The sequence below is a fragment of the Ipomoea triloba genome, chromosome 11 (assembly GCF_003576645.1).
Source record: "Ipomoea triloba cultivar NCNSP0323 chromosome 11, ASM357664v1".
Lineage (NCBI taxonomy): Eukaryota > Viridiplantae > Streptophyta > Magnoliopsida > Solanales > Convolvulaceae > Ipomoea > Ipomoea triloba.
The window spans coordinates 17,792,066-17,809,525 of record NC_044926.1 but is presented as its reverse complement, the minus strand read 5'-3'; the positions used below and the strand labels follow the sequence as shown (position 1 = coordinate 17,809,525).

Sequence of the window (17,460 nt, the reverse complement as noted above, 5' to 3'; positions counted from 1 at the left end):
TTGATGGACACTGGTTTGAATGTTTGATTTAAGACTCCTAAGTCCTAAGTTGATGGTAATGCTGTAGGCAAATTATTGCATGGACCAAAAATAAAAAGTACATTATTTTTGTACTGAAGGTACATGTGACACTTGAGATTTTTGGTTCCAATATTACCTATTGAACTTCCAAAGTTATTCTTTATTATTCCTCAATGTTCATCTAATCTCTATACCATATTCATTGGACTCTATTTCTATGTTCAATTTCATTTGAACCTTGAGCTATATTCATTTGGACTACCAATCCTTATACTAATTATTATATTATTTTTATAACTATATTACTATTATATAGTATTGTGAGATATAGTAATTATATTTAATTATTTTATATATATATATATGATATGCGTGTGTGCATGTGTGGTGTAACGTATGTATATATATATTAATTAAGTTTGTGTAGTGTGCGTGTATATTAATATATATATATATATATATATATATATATATATATATATATTAGTTATATAAGGTACGTATATACTAATAGTTATATATATATATATACTCAATCATTATTATTATATATTATATATGTAATTAATTAAGTGATCACTATTTTGGACCTTATATTATAAATTATATTTTGATGTGTATATATATGTATAATAGTCGTGTGGATATATATATTATATATGTGTATAATATATATTACTACTATATATAATATTATATAAGATCAATATCTTTAATACATAATAAGGTAGATTGGAGGTTACAAAGTCTTTATTTGGAGAATTCTAAAAATTAAAGGATGACTACCTATTTATCTTCCTTCATATAAGGGATTGATTTAGTCTTTCCCTTTAGTCTTCCTAGTCTCCTAGCCGACATCTTCATCTAAAAAGAAGGGAATTTTCTTCTTCATCTTTTCCTTCTGATTCGTTCCTGCGTAAAAAAAAAAAAATATTTCTTCCATCATTTTTATTCAAGAGTTTGGAACTTCATCTTCTCAAGTAAGTTAGTATTTTTATAGTATTTTTCCGGGTAGTATAGTGTTAGGGTGTTTGTTAAATTGTGTGCTTATGTGGGTTCTTTCTTTGTGTTGATGATGATGATGATAGAAGGAGAGCCCTAGTCACATTGAAGATTGATTTAAAGTTGAGGTTTTTGATATCCAGGTAAGTGGGTTTGTTTTCTACTTGCTTATCCCGTTCGTATGATTTGATGTATATATGAATATATATGAATATATATATTGTGTTGTGGTGAAAAATTGATGCAAGTTGATGATCATAAAATATGTGATTTTGGATATAAAATATATTTTTAATATATGTATATGCATAGAAATACATATGAATGTATGTGGTGTTTGATCATGTGTGTAGATTATACATAAATATATTTCATACGTATATATGTAAATATATATATATGGTTTGTATTATACGTATATATATGTGTATAAATGTAGTGTATATGTATATTGCTATATACTGTGAGTACCATATATATATGTCTATAAATAATAAAATAATATTTTTCGTATATATATATATATTTACTGTACGTATATTTATAAATATATATATGTTTTTCGTAATGCTATGTATATATCGTATGTGTACTAAAATAATTATATGTATATATAATCCACGTATGTACAGTATGCATATTAGAATAATTATACATATAAATATATATATTATATTTTTGTAGTAGTACGTATAAAAGAGAAAGAAAGAAAATAAGATATATAATAATAATATATTTTCCTTAGTTATTTGTGTTGTACGTATGTTTTATAAAAATAAAATAAAATAAAATGTTTTCTTTTATTTATATGTACCGTATGTGTTATTTGTATATATATATATATATATATATATATTCCTTATATTTTTGTATGTAATTATCATGTATGTATTAGTTGTAAAGTGATATTATTAATTAGTATTATCTAGAATTGAGATATTAGTTGGTTGTTAGTATTTGCATGAAATTAGGAATTTGTGTGGTTAGTAGAAATTTTAGTGTATGTATATATTTGTATCCAGTACGTAAGTACGTAGTTTTATAAAAAAAAATTATTTAATTATTTTAAGTTATAATTGGCTTTGTTAATTTGGATGGATTTATGTTAAATATGGATAGATAATTATTCTAAAATTTTCTTTAGTGATAATTGATCTTTTTGACATTTTTGGGAATGAGGATTTTTATTTTATCAAGAATACTATTTTATGAGAGGTTGAGAATTTTGGACAAATTAGAGTTTTCAAATAAAATATTTCTTTACAAAATTTTCAAGAGATTTTGGTATGGAAAATGATTTGGAAAATTATATTTTCATAAAAATTGGAAGCTATGTGAAGTTTGAAATTTGATTATGTGATTGTAATTTAATTGTTGTAGAGGAGTGCCCGTCAGGAACAATCCTCGGGTACTAGGACACTATGGTGTGTTCTGTAGGTATGGGTCTATGTACCCTAAATTACAGGGTAGTCAGTAGAAACTTTATCCTGGCTACTAGGGCTGGTAACTTCCTGTTGAGGCTTGGAATCCTCATTCGGGGGTGTGCACACTTAAGGTTAGAGTCCGGTTTCCGAAAGTGAAAATGAGAATTTTTGTGTAGTACAGCATAAGTTCTGTTACTAGGGCCTGAAAATAAAAGGACCCTTTCCCATTACGTTTGTGTATGATTATGCTTCCATATCATCATTATTATTTTTGTTATTATATTAACAAATTTTTCTGAGCAAAGGAAATGCAGTTGAATTTTCTGAAAGGTTTGGCAAAAAGACTACTACCCCTTTTCAAATTATATATTATTAAAAATTATTTTTGGGGGTAGGCAAGTCCCTTACTTAGCATGTTTTGCTAACCCCTTTTTATTTGTTGTGTTTTGCTGTTGCTTGTGTAAGTAGCAGGGAATAAATGATAAGAGTTGCAGTGACGAGAGCAGTAGACTGAGTTGCTGTTAGCTCGGGGATTTAGCAAAATAAAGGATTATGTAATGAAGATTATTTAAGGATTTTATATTAATATTTTGAGGATTATGAGAACTTGATGTTATTTTTAATTTGGGATTTGTTTGAGACTAGCCTTGCATCTAATCAAGTAGGATTAGGTGTGGCGGTAGCACCCTTGAATAAAGTTATTGTGGATTTTGATTATTATTAATTTAATAAGTATTAATATTTCCTTTTATAGTAAGGCTATTTATAGTAAGCCACGGGTTTGAAATTTGGGGGTGTTACAGTACATTATTTTTGTACTGTAGGTACATTATTTTAGGGTACAAATAATGTACCTTCAGTACAAAAATAATGTACCCTAAAATAATGTACCTACAGTACAAAAATAATGTACCTTCAGTACAAAAATAATGTACTTTTTATTTTTGGTCCACACAGCTGTGTGGACCATGATCCATGCAATAATGATTGAATACTGTATCTCCCACTCTCTACCTCTCCCAATTTACGTTTATCTCTCTACTTCTATCCTTTGACAATGATGATGCTTCCATCAATAGTCTGAAAAAATGCTATGGGTTGGTATGTTGCACTGGGTAGTGGGTATAACTCAACTACTCAAGTAACAATCTGCCCCCATTCCTTATCTTGACATGAAAGCTAAAACATGCTTAGCCATAAATCCCATTATTCATCTTTTAAATTATTTTTAAACATTGTACTTGTTACTTTATGAATTGTGAGTTGTGACTGTTTTTTTTTTTAAAGTTTTAACTTTTCATTAGGAGGAAGATGAACAAGAAAAGCAGATTCACTATATGTAATTGTACTTCAGTTTTTGGGTCTTTGGTCAGTTCACTTAGTTGGTTACGTGGTGCCCCTAGAGGCAATGATTGGACAATTTGGTGACTGGAGTCACTTATTATGTAATTATGTAGTTTGTTACTTCAGCAATCTGTGATATATCTATGGTTTATCTGTTGCAGTGTTGCCCCTCTTGGACGGTTGGTGAGAGGAGTCACTTGTTTGATATTATGACTATTTTGTAATTTGTAGTTTGTTAGTTGGTAGTTGTTACTTGGTTATTTTGTATATTTGCAGTTGTAACTTGTAAAATGGTCATATGGTTTAACTAATTCACTTATTTACTTAGTTATTTTTTCCTTAAACTTGTACAATGAAGTTTTGTAATTTATTATATTAGATTAAATCAGTGTTATTTTTATTTCCGAACTCATTATGAAAACCGATTTAATCGACCCAAATCGAACTTTAAGAAACCAATTGAGTTTTTAAAAATTAGTTGGCGGTTTGGATATTAAATTAATTAACCATAAACCGAACAGTTTTCAACATTGTATAAACGAACTTACCGAACCCGACCGACGTATACCCCTATTAAATAGCTTGCGAATAATTATTTCAAGCTTTTAATGAAATGATTAATGTTATTATGCAAACATGTAAACAGAAAATGTTTACATATTAATGCCATTTTTTTTCGCATTGTTACTATTATAAACAAACATATCGATCATTGTTCCGTTTAGATAATTTAATTTATTTTATTTCTTTTTTGTAATATTTACCTTTTTATTTTTAACATTATGTAACAATTAATAAAAAGATATTATTTTCAATACGTCTTAATTTAACATGTTGTACAACATTTTTATAGTTCTTATGCGATTTACGAGTTATACATAAGAGTGGAGTTAGAATATATTGAGTGCACGTACTTAGATAATTACTATTGCAACAATACTTAGAGGAATCGGTAGCTAAGTTATTTAAAATGTGATAGTTTGACTCCCAACAAAATTGGTACTTTTATACAAGTAAACTCCTAGTCTACCACTCCTCCATATGCAACATCACAAATCTCATGGGGCAAAGGTAGTTTGTGAAATTATCATTTTGACCCTCGATCTTATATACTCCGGGAAACCACTTTCCCAATTCGGTCCTAGCATTAGCATACCCGCCTGGCGAGCCGGAATCAACCCTCTTTTCTCTATATCGTCTCCTTCCGTCTCGATCTTGGATTCTTAGCTACTCCTTCTCGGCATCTACAATCGCCGTTCGTCGTTGTCACGGCACGGAGGACACTCCGGAATTAGTCACCTTTTATCTCCAATCATCTCTCGTCCAATCGAATTGGGACGATTGAGTCGTTGCCCTAGCTTCTCCTCGATTAGGGGTAATTTACGGCTGATAAGGTCATCAAGGTTGGAAGTCCTGAAAGTTTGAGGCTTGAAGATTCGAAATCTCTCGTTTCTTTACCGCGTCAAAGGTTTGCTTACTTCCTCTTTGGCTCGGGAAATCATTTGGTGGATTATGGGGAAATTCGATCTGACAAGTTATGAAATGTCTACGTTTTAGTTTCTGGTACCTCGGTGAAAATGATGGGTCTGAATATCTGAATTGTTTTTTTTTTTTTTTTTTTTTTTTTNTTTTTTTTTTTTTTTTTTTTTTTCTCAGTTTATTCTGTTTCTCTTTGCATGCTGATTTCGTTTGAAAATGAGTGTTTAGAACACTATTCATCTCTGAACTTTAACTCGAATCCTCCTACTCTAGATTAAAGCCGTATTTCTAGATTGATTCTACACTTTAGGCTTACATGATTTCAGCTCTTGAGGCTGCCGAGGCCTCATAGTGCCCACGCCGGATGCTGCTCTCCAACTACACACCATGAATTTAATTTAATCTTAAATGAATGTGATTTTCTCTATGCCACATGATCCTTCAAGATAAAGCAGCTAACTTTTTTATATGTTCTGTTCCCTTTTTTCACATGAATGGATGGGTTTGTTTTATATTTGAATAATACAGTCTTTCATTATTTCTGTTCGATGTTATATAATATTAATCATTAAGTCATTCAGTGTCAGTTATAGCTCTGTTTTTATTCTTTTATATTAGCGCATGTCATGAAATTGAAATTTTGTTGTCATACTTGTGCATTACTGATTTTGTACATTACATTACTCCCTTTGTGATATACTTTCTTAAGAATGTGTATTATTAACTTGACTGGTTTCTGGTGTTACTATACTACAGGTGACTTATTGTGAGGATATAAGTAATTACACAAAACTGCTCCTTTCAGCTAGTTTTGTGTTGCATAATGGACACGTGATACTTCATGCTATGACGCTCATGTTTATAAGGATACAAGAAACAAAATGAATTTACAAGCACATATTTCAGGGCAGATCTCAGGGCAGGTGCCCAATCAGAGTGGTACTTCCTTACCTGGTCTCTCCCAACAGAATGGAAATCCATTGTCCACTCAAATGCAAAACCCATCTGTCCATCGTAATATACCTAATATGGATACGGAGACATACAAAGCACGAAAGTTCATTACAGAAAAAATGTAAGAAATTGTGTTTCTTATAATTTCTTTTGGTTAGTAAATATTGTTTATTTACATTCTTCAAACATGTTTTTCCAAATTTCTTCACACCTATGCTGTTTTTTCTTTTTCTTCCCCCTCAAAAAGAGGATCTTCAGTTGTATGAAATATACAGATGACGGTACAGTACTAGCTTGTGGTTGCATGAAAGTGAAACTTGACAATTTTGCATGAGGATCTTATCAATTACACTTCTTTTGACCCATTTATTTGTTTTAGTTAGAGTAGGAATATTATCCTTTTTTAGTTATAATGATATGTGGGTCTAACAGTAGGTTTCAATGTTTAATTTCCTTATGGATTTAGTATTCTTTAAATATTAATTGCTAAACTCAAGATTATTGAATTTACATGTAACTGCCCAAATTTTGGTCCTTATGTTTTCACAGTGTGAGATGTGTACTTTCTTGTTCTTAGGCTGATGATATCTCCTTTGAATTGTTTTAGATCATGGAAAATTAATACTTTGCCAATTGCCATGAATGCTATTGGTGTGGTGTAATGCCTTATGGTTCTGCTAAATGACTAAATTGGATATTTTTTGTGGTTATGAAGAATTTCTTCCTTATTAATCTGCCTTGCTATTCTGCTAAATCAGATAGTTTATGTGATTGAGAGCCTATAGTGATTAGTTCCCCTAGTTTATGTGATTGAGAGCCTATAATGATTAGTTCCCCTCATTTATGAACAATTAGCTATGTATTTGTCTAGTGAAATCTCTAACCATGCTATTGTCCAGCTATGGATTTCTCATGCAAAGGCAACAAGCACAGGAGATACCTTCAAAGAGGGTATTGGACATAGTGAAACGCTTAGAGGAGGCCCTGTTCAAAAGTGCTTCTTCAAAGGTTTGTTATTTGGGGTTTTGATTCAACTATGCAATTTTGGGTTGTTTTTTATGCAATTATGCTTTAAGAGCATTTTCTTTTGGTGTTGATTTTTATGTATTAGTTTTTAATTTTGTTTCATATATACTGATAGGAGGAATATATGAATCTGGGGACTCTAGAGAGCCGCTTGCATATTCTAATTAAGCGGCTACCTAATAATCAAAACCCACAGTTTTCACATGTCAATTCATCCTCCTCCATTGGTACTATGATTCCAACCCCAGGCATGCCTCAGAGTGGGAATTCTACACTTATTGGATCATCATCTGTGGACAATTCAATTATGGCTGGGAATCCTGGGAGCACCATAACAACAACCTCCAGTATTAACTCTGGGAACTTCCTTCCCACAGCTAATGGGCCCTCCGGGGGTATTCATGGTGGTTCTTTCAGCTCCACTGATGGTAAAACTTTTATGACTTGTATATATATATAAATTGAAAGTTATCTGATCCTTTAGTGTAATGTAACACATACTTGCAGGTTCTTTGGGAAATGGATATCAACAAATGCCTTCAAGCTTTTCAATTAGTTCTGGAGGAAATAACCTGGTAGCGTCGATGGGTGCACAAAGAATGACAAGCCAAATGATACCCACACCTGGTTTTAATAATAATACTAATAGCAGCGATAATTTAAATAACAGCAGCAGTAACCAGCCTTATATGAATTTGGACTCATCTAATAATGTTGGGGCACTTTCTAGTGTTGATTCCACTGTAGTATCACAGTCACTACAGCAAAAGCAGCATGTTGTTAGTCAAAACAGTCGTATATTGCAAGCACTTGGCAGCCATATGAGTGGTGGAATTAGGCCTGGATTGCAATCTAGATCCTATGGAACATCAACTGGGTCATTGAATGGTGGTCTTGGAATGATTGGAAACAATATGCAGCTATTGAATGGTCAAGGAGCTTCTGAAGGTTATATGTCAACGACCATGTATGCTAACCCATCTAAGCATTTACCCCAGCATTTTGATCAACATCAGAGATCAGTAATGCAAGGTGCTCTACCTTTCTCCCCTCTTCTCATTCCCTGAAAATCTAATAAATAATTCTGCATCCAATGCTTCCTTCAACAAACTTAAGCGTGCGTTTTTTTTGAATCTTTTTAATGACAGGTGATAGGTATGCAATTAGTAATGCTGATACCACAGGGTCTGGAAACTTATTCATTCCTGTATCTTCTGTTGGGTCTGTGATGAATAATCAAAACTTAAGTGCTGTAGCCTTGCAGTCCATCCCCAAAACAAACTCCACTCACATGGCCAACCAGTCAAATGTGAATGTCTCACAACAAATGACTAATATGAAGCTTGATCAGTCAGAAAAGATGAAGTTTCAGTCCCAGCATTCTCTTGCTGATAATCATTTACAATCTCATCCACTTCAGCAATTTCACCCCCAGTCCCAACAATTCCAGCAGCAGCAGCAGCAGCAGTTTGCTCACAATCATCACCAACAGAAAAGTCAGCAGCAGCAACTTTTGCTAAAGAGCAATGGCTATGGCCAAGCTCCAATCATGTCTGATTTGGGTACTAAAATCAAGTCTGAGCCTGGTAATCATGATGAAGCACTACTCTCTCAGGTCCCTGAGCAATTTCAGTTTTCTGAAATGCAAAATTTGTACCAACCGAATTCTACTGGAGAACATTCTAAAAGTAATCAGTTACTCCCTCAATCTAGTCAACAAGACACGTTTTCATCATTGACACCATCTTCAGAACAAATGCAGCAGCTGTTGCACCATCATATGTATGTTGCTGAAACACAAACTGATTTCAACAATTGTTCTAATGGAGTCCATTCAGATGCAATGCTTCAGGGTCAGTGGTATCCAAAGTTTCAAGATGGGTCTCAAATGCCTGGTAGCTTCTCACAAGAGCAGAATGTTCAACAAGAATCGCATCAGAGAACTGTGAGAACAGAGGAAGCACAGAGAAACAATTTACCTCCTGAAGGAACATTTGCTGGCCAAGCAGTTGTGAATAGAGTGGTCAACCCAAATAGTTCAAGTAGTGCTGTACGCAAATCCAGTAACCTTACTCGTGACGGTCAGTTCAGAAATCAGCAGAGATGGTTACTATTTCTGATTCATGCACGTCGATGTTCTTCTCCAGCGGGGAAATGCCCAGAGCAGCATTGCATACGTGCCCAGAATCTCTTAAAGCATTTGGAGAGTTGCAATGCATTGCCATGCCAATATCCTCGTTGTTCTGCAACAAAACAAGTAATTAACCATTTCAGGCGTTGCAGGGAAGCAAATTGTCCTGTTTGCGGTCCTGTAAGAAATTTTAGACTGGCTCAACGAAAATCATTTCCTCGTCCTGATTTTAGTTCTGAGATGCCTATTTCTGTTAATGGATCGTGTAAGGCCTATGATTCTGGTGAAACTGCACATAGGTTGACTGCTAAGTCAAGCCCTGCAGTAGTTGAAACTCCAGAAGATTTACAACCTTCCCTCAAGCGCATGAAGATTGAACAATCCTCTCAAGCTTTTGTGTCAGAAACTGAAAGCTTTGTTTCACCAGTTTCTGTTGGTGAATCTCATATCTTCCAGGAAACGCAGGTTGTTGAACAACATGCTGATACTATTGTGATGAAACCTGAGGTCATGGAAGTCAAGATGGAAATTCCTGCAAATGCTGGCCAAGGAAGTCCAAGGAGTACTGATCTGCTGAAGGATAACTTGGATGAGACTTACATTCAACGGCCTGCTATTGATCCTCTTACATCTAATATTACAGCTCCTTTTCCTAAACAGGAGAGCATTAAGGCTGAAAAGGATGTAGATCCAGCTAAACATGAAAATACATCGTTGCCTACAGAAAGTGCTACTGGATCTAAGTCAGGAAAGCCAAAAATAAAAGGAGTATCATTGACAGAACTGTTCACCCCAGAACAAGTGCGGGCGCATATCATTGGTCTTAGACAATGGGTTGGCCAGGTCAGTATGTAAAACTGTTACTGTTCCTTTTGCACTTATGATTTGGAGTTAAGAAGCTTACTTTTTAGATAGTATTGCTTCTTAAAGTTTGAATTGCTAAAAAGAGAAAAACACAAATTGCTTCTCAGTGATAATAATAAACAGGTATTCTCAGGGTGAGTGTGGGCTCTAGCATAGGGAAAAAGGGAAGAATTGCTTACAGGGTGAAAATAAAGCTTGTCTGATATTCTCTAACATAATTCAGTTTTTGCTACCTGATGATTGTGTTTGTTTGATTAATGCAATGTGTCTGACAGTATTGCTGATTTGCTGTAGCTATTCCTGTAATTGAATGGGATATGCTGGGTGCAAATATGGTTGTCATTTATATGACTATGGTCATGAAGTTCATTATTATAATATTAATTCTAAAACATGGAAAGAATTTGTGTTTGTAGGATCTATTTATTATTTATTATCCAAGATATATGGGAGTTTATTGCGTAGCACTTTAGATAGAAGATCAAATATGAAGCCAGACAGCTAGGAGCATGACGATTATATTTAAGTGATTGAATGTATTAAAGTTCTCTAATATTCTATTTCTTATCTATGCTGCATAAAGCAATCTAATCTCTGACATAGGTTTTTAGGGTTTGTTTTCTGATTTTGCATATTGCATTTTTGTTAAATTCTTTCCTCTGTCTTGTTTGACAGAGTAAAGCCAAAGTGGAAAAAAATCAAGCCATGGAGCATTCTATGAGTGAAAATTCATGCCAACTGTGCGCAGTCGAGAAGCTTACGTTTGAACCACCACCTATTTATTGTTCGCCCTGTGGTGCTCGTATTAAAAGAAATGCTATGTATTATACTATTGGAGCTGGGGACACCCGGCATTATTTTTGCATTCCATGCTATAATGAGGCTCGTGGAGACAGCATTGTGGTTGATGGAACTAATATTCCAAAGGCGAGGTTGGAGAAAAAGAAAAATGATGAGGAGACTGAAGAATGGGTACGCTTTGCCTTTAATCTATTATTACTTTTTAATTAAAGAACTTATTAGTTATACACTGAAGAGTGAGGAGATGGAGAGATGTCTTATATTTTTCTCTATTTTTCAGAATTTACTTTTTTGTTCCTTATAAATTGTTTGTATATGCTGCTATACATAAATATATACTGTTTCTTGCAGTGGGTTCAATGTGACAAGTGTGAAGCTTGGCAACACCAAATTTGTGCATTGTTTAATGGTAGAAGAAATGACGGGGGGCAGGCTGAGTATACATGTCCTAATTGCTATATACTTGAAGTTGAAAGAGGAGAGCGGAAACCCTTACCCCAGAGTGCTGTTCTTGGAGCAAAAGATCTGCCTAGAACAATCCTAAGTGATCACATTGAGCAGCGGCTAGCTAAGAGATTAAGGCAGGAAAGACAGGAGAGAGCAAGGCGTGAAGGAAAAAGTCATGATGAGGTATGTGAAACATGGCCTAATATGTATGGTGTGAATGTGAGGCTATTTTGAAATAATGTGGTGCTTGTCTTAATTTGTGAAGTTCTATGGGTTTCTAAGCTTTCAAGTTTTACGAAGAGCCATTTATGAAGTGTTAGGAATCTTGCTATACCGGACATGATAGCAACTAAATTGACACAGGTTGCAAATCATTATCCAATCATAAGAGAGCTAGTTTAACTAAGATATAAAGAGACCAAAAGTCCAAAACTACTTGGTTAAAGGAAATTTGAGAGCTATGTAACTTGGAACCTGAGTACTGATCTATATGCCGACTTCCCTAATTAAAGTTGGACTACCAGAAAGCAGGATACAAAACATGGCTGGCATATCAAACACTACTGCAAAATACTTTAGTACTTTGAGCCACATAAATCCTTTTATAAGACTACTGCAGATAATTAGTAAAGAGTGAATTTATTTTGAATTGTATATTTAGTTTAAAAATGGAGCATAACTTTATCTTCTCAGTTTGGAAGAAGATTCATTGGGCTTGCACAACAAGGTATTTCTTCTAATTGTTTTATGTTATCTTTCCAGGTTGCTGGAGCAGAAGGGCTTGTCGTAAGAGTTGTTTCATCAGTTGACAAGAAGTTGGAAGTAAAGCCGCGATTTCTTGAAATTTTTCAAGAAGAGAACTACCCCTCTGAGTTTCCATATAAATCAAAGGTATGCTTTCTAAGATTTATAGTTTGTTGAATTCAGAATGAATGTCAAAGCGTTAATTCTTGATCTTGATCACATATAAATAAAATTAGATGCTAATGTAGTCTGTTATATTATAAAATTTGTTTGTTGTAGAATATTAAATTTAATATTTCTTATATGTAATTGAAAGACACAAAGTGAAGGGAAATGCATGATTAATTTCATATTTTATTATTAGTTGTTCAGAGGAAAAGGTGCTGCCATATTTGCTCCATGATAATGACTTGGCATATTCAGCTGTTGGGTCATATACTAATTTGAATTCACGACTTAGAAATAATTGTATGACCTTTTGTCTCTTGGTTATTTCCTGCCTGAGTTATTACAATGCCCAATTGCATAGGAAAGTCATATTATGCGGACAAGCCTTTAACATTTCTATTATAGATATAGAAATGGCTACTCATCTAGAATCCAGGGACCATACCTAGCTAGCCCACAGTATACTAATTTTATGAAGGGATAATTTCATTTAAAGGCCCCTAGCCCCCCAAGGTTTTGGCAAGTAACAGTTAGATAACCCAAACTATTTTAAAAAATTACACGTGCTCCCTATCAATCAATGACAACACACACACAGAGGAAAGTGAATGGGACCAAAGTGAATGAATAGTCTCTAGATTTTTTCTAGAGTCTAGAGTCAATAGCTCTTTCCTCTTTGTTTACACAGTTATCCAACTAAAACACCATCTCTATAAACTTCAAAACAATTTACTTTATCTCTATAAACTTTAAAACAATTTACTTTATATGAGTTGATGTTTCTTGTTCTATACCATTGTGTACAAAAACTAATTCATCCACTTTGAGCCTATTCTATGTGGTACTTAGGATTGAAATCAATGTAGAATTTTGAATAATGAACAAAACTTTTGCATTTTACAGGTATTGTTGTTGTTTCAAAGAATTGAAGGTGTGGAAGTGTGCCTATTTGGCATGTATGTTCAGGAATTTGGATCTGAATGTGCACAACCTAATCATCGCCGTGTCTACCTCTCATATCTCGACTCTGTTAAGTATTTCAGGCCAGAGATCAAAGCGGTGACAGGAGAGGCTCTTCGTACATTTGTATATCATGAAATTTTGGTGAGTTTGTTTATATTGTTTTTCCCCTTTGACATTATTGGCATATTTATTCTTCCCATATTGACATTCTTGGGAGTTGTTTCAAAATGCTCCTTACAGATTGGATATCTAGAATATTGCAAAAAGCGTGGTTTCACAAGTTGCTACATATGGGCCTGCCCTCCACTAAAGGGTGAAGATTATATATTATATTGTCATCCTGAAATTCAGAAAACACCAAAGTCTGACAAGCTCAGAGAGTGGTGAGCTTAATACTTTTATTTATTTATTTTTTTTGTGTGTGTGTTCTATGTAAGTTTTGTTCTTCTGCCCTTTTCAGGTAGACTAATTTGACTCATTTTATTTTTTCCTATTGCAGGTATTTAGCGATGTTAAGGAAAGCTGCAAAGGAAAATATTGTTGTTGACCTCACTAACTTATATGATCATTTCTTTGTCTCTACGGGTGAATGTAAAGCTAAGGTGACTGCAGCACGGCTACCATATTTTGATGGGGATTACTGGCCTGGTGCAGCTGAAGATATGATCTATCAGCTTCAGCAAGAAGAGGATGGAAGGAAACAACATAAGAAGGGAACGCTGAAGAAGACCATAACAAAAAGAGCTTTAAAAGCATCTGGTCAAACTGATCTTTCTGGCAATGCTTCTAAGGACCTGTTGCTAATGCACAAGGTAACTGTTTCGGTCTCCCAAGATTTAATTGTCTATTTTTTCTTTCTCTTCCCTGTTTGTAAGTACTTTTATGACTACGTTCTTCACAACCTATTGTTGCTAAGGCAGTCTTTATTTAAACATATTATATAGCTATTCATCAGTTATCTGTGTCATGGGCCATCCTGATAATAGGTTAGTATATGTTGTCAAGAATCTTCATTTTAGACCTAGCCTGCCCATGCTAGACCTTCTCTTTCGAACCTCATTTCTGGGTTTTTTTTTTGTTACAAAAAGTAGTGACTAAACAGGTTTAGTCTCAAGTTTTTCATTGTTTTTAGAAAAAAATATTCATTCATGCTTATTTGTAATTTTGCAGCTTGGCGAAACAATTAGCCCAATGAAGGAGGATTTTATCATGGTTCACCTGCAACATGCGTGCAGTCATTGCTGCATTCTAATGGTATCTGAAACTCGTTGGGTTTGCAACCAGTGCAAAAATTTTCAGCTTTGTGACAAGTAAGGATCCGTTTCCCTTTCATTGTTTTTGTTCCTTGGGGTTGTTAAACTTCTTTTCGTTGCTTTACAGAGTTTTCTTCTTGGAGCTGTAAATTATCTTTTGGTTTCCTTTACATAAATATTCAACCAAAAATAAGAGTAAGATTTGATTTAGTGATCCACTAAAGGTGCAGCTCTTTTCAAAATGCCAAAACTTTAGAATTAAAAGAACCTGGTAATGTGGCAGTGACACTAGGAGGAACTTGGATGCCTTTTCATTTGCATAATTTTTTTTTTGCTTCATCATCACATATATGGTAGACTTTCTGGCATTAAGTGTTCTGTGGCCCATACAAGAACCATTGTTGTTAAATGGAATAAGTGAAACGGAATAATTTTTTTTGTTCATAATAAATTAAAGTGTCTTTTTATAATTGGATCATATTAGATAAACCATATTACTTTGCAATGTGTGATGCCTCTCAGGTTCAATTTTCTGCTCGTGTTTTGTGCTCACCTCTCTTAAGTTTATATGCCTTTTAATGCTTTCAGGTGCTATGAAGCTGAGCAAAAACTTGAGGACAGAGAGAGACACCCTATCAACCAGAAGGATAAGCATATGCTTTATCCAGTATGCTACTCTATTTATTCTTTGATGAAAATTACTTTAACATAGTTCATTCAGAAATAAGAGAGATGTAATTGTGTAGGTTGAAATCAATCAAGTGCCTGCTGATACAAGGGATGAAGACGAGATTCTTGAGAGCGAGTTCTTTGATACAAGGCAAGCGTTTCTGAGCCTTTGTCAAGGAAACCACTACCAATATGATACCCTCCGCCGTGCTAAACATTCCTCAATGATGGTCCTTTACCATCTTCACAATCCCACTGCTCCTGCATTTGTGACAACATGCAACATATGCCATCTTGATATTGAAGCTGGTCAAGGCTGGCGATGTGAGGTTTGCCCAGAATATGATGTATGTAATGCTTGTTATCAGAAGGACGGTGGAGTTGATCATCCTCATAAGTTGACTAATCATCCATCCATGGCTGACCGTGATGCACAAAATAAAGAAGCTCGGCAGCAACGTGTTATACAGGTATAATACTTGGATTACATTTAAGCTCATGAAATCTTCAATTTCTATTCATTTATGTTTCTTTTGGCTTATGTATTTTCTCTGCCATTCTAATTTTCTTTTAATTGAAGTTGAGTCCATGTTAGTCATTTGTCTCTGACTTGTAAGGTCTGATGTTATTTTCATTTTGACTCTGCAGCTTAGGAAAATGCTTGAACTTCTGGTGCATGCTTCACGATGCCGTTCTCCTCAATGTCAGTATCCTAATTGTCGCAAGGTTAAGGGGCTTTTCCGACATGGGATCCAGTGCAAAAGACGAGCTTCTGGGGGCTGTCTTCTCTGTAAGAAGATGTGGTATCTTCTTCAGCTTCATGCCCGGGCATGTAAAGAATCTGAATGCCATGTTCCACGGTGCAGGTTGCTGTCTAATGTCCCTCACAAACCTAATTGCTTTTTGTCTTTAATTTCCTAACTAGTACATGTTATTCATGTCTCAACAATGACCTTCAAACAGGGATTTGAAAGAACATCTAAGGCGGCTACAACAACAGGCTGAATCACGGCGGCGGGCTGCTGTAATGGAGATGATGCGACAGAATGCCGCTGAAGCTGCTGGAAATTCAGCATGATGAAGTTGTACATAGTGCAAGTGTGTTCAAAGTGTAGTGTGAGGTACATGGTAAGCTCTGGTAATGGAGAAAACTGGGTGTGAAGGCTGTAGGGGCGAGTCCCACGGCATAAGAATTTGCATGTGGTTGAATTTTGCTTCAAGTGATTTATTTGTTTGTGTTTCTCGTGGTTTTCTCCATCCATCCTGATGCTGACAAGTCCAAGTCCAAGTCCAAGTCCGGGCCATCGTTGTGGATATAGAGTGCAAAACGTTTCTCCCCTGCCCGGTATGCAACTCCAGAAGTGATTCTTTCATTCTATTCCCTTTATGAATTCCCATCATTTGATGGCAAATGTACCATAGTTTTACTGATTCATGTAGTAGCACTGAGGGATGCTAGTTTTTGTTGTCTATCCATGGACATGAATATGAAACATGTCGGGTCAAAAGAAAAACAAAGAAAAAACAAAAAAGGAAAAGAGAAGAAAAGAAAAGAAAATGGTTTCACTTTGTCCGTGGATACCCCTCCCCCTCCTCAATCTGGTTGTTTTTGTAGATGGATCCCTCATTTAAAGATGCTCAAGTAATAAGTTGTAATTTTATTTCCTTTTCACTGTGTTGTCTCATCTTTTATGCCCATCTTTCCAAGTATAGTCTCATGTAAATCTGTACAATTACCTGCTGTCTGCTCAGATAATATTAAACTCATCACTGACGATATCTTGTTGGAATGTGTTATAAGTACTATATAATAATAAAATAGTTAAATTCTTGTCATTATTTTTACAACTTGTAGGCACTGTCGGACAAGAATTTTAGGTCACACGATGTGATGGGCTGTTTATTAATAAAAGGATTAAGGTTTTTTTTTTTTTAATAATAATTTCTGTCGATTGGATGGTAATCAAATTATTAATGCAACTAAAGGTGGGAAGAAGTTGAGGTTAGACTTTTTCTTGATACGAGTGTGATGTCAAAAAAAATTACGGAGTATTTTTTATTCCATATAAAACTCTGGATACGAGTGTGATCCATAATGTTTTGCCTATATATAATTTTGAAGAACAAAAAATATCATATGGTATTTTGGTTCATAAACTAGGTCTACAAT

The 17,460-nt window shown here is 34.5% G+C and overlaps 1 protein-coding gene across 1 annotated transcript; it reads left to right on the top strand.

Moving 5' to 3' along the window:
• Positions 1 to 4,922: 4,922 nt before the first annotated feature.
• On the top strand, positions 4,923 to 17,069 carry LOC115996758 (histone acetyltransferase HAC1-like). The gene is made up of 17 exons (XM_031236154.1): positions 4,923 to 5,259; positions 6,027 to 6,345; positions 7,124 to 7,232; positions 7,366 to 7,678; positions 7,758 to 8,282; positions 8,399 to 10,224; positions 10,921 to 11,217; positions 11,398 to 11,676; positions 12,256 to 12,384; positions 13,309 to 13,509; positions 13,609 to 13,751; positions 13,868 to 14,180; positions 14,539 to 14,678; positions 15,210 to 15,288; positions 15,368 to 15,760; positions 15,939 to 16,156; positions 16,254 to 17,069. The coding sequence occupies exons 2-17, from the start codon at positions 6,152 to 6,154 to the stop codon at positions 16,366 to 16,368; spliced, it is 5,274 nt and encodes a 1,757-aa protein (XP_031092014.1). The 5' UTR covers positions 4,923 to 5,259; positions 6,027 to 6,151; the 3' UTR covers positions 16,369 to 17,069.
• The last annotated feature ends 391 nt before the right edge of the window (positions 17,070 to 17,460 follow it).

Excerpts from the sequence above, each read along its gene's own strand:
- LOC115996758 (XM_031236154.1), top strand. The coding sequence starts at position 6,152 with ATGAATTTACAAGCACATATTTCAGGGCAGATCTCAGGGCAGGTGCCC. Across the intron at positions 15,289-15,367 it reads ATAAGCATATGCTTTATCCA|GTTGAAATCAATCAAGTGCC; the intron begins GTATGCTACTCT and ends GTAATTGTGTAG. Across the intron at positions 16,157-16,253 it reads TGCCATGTTCCACGGTGCAG|GGATTTGAAAGAACATCTAA; the intron begins GTTGCTGTCTAA and ends ACCTTCAAACAG.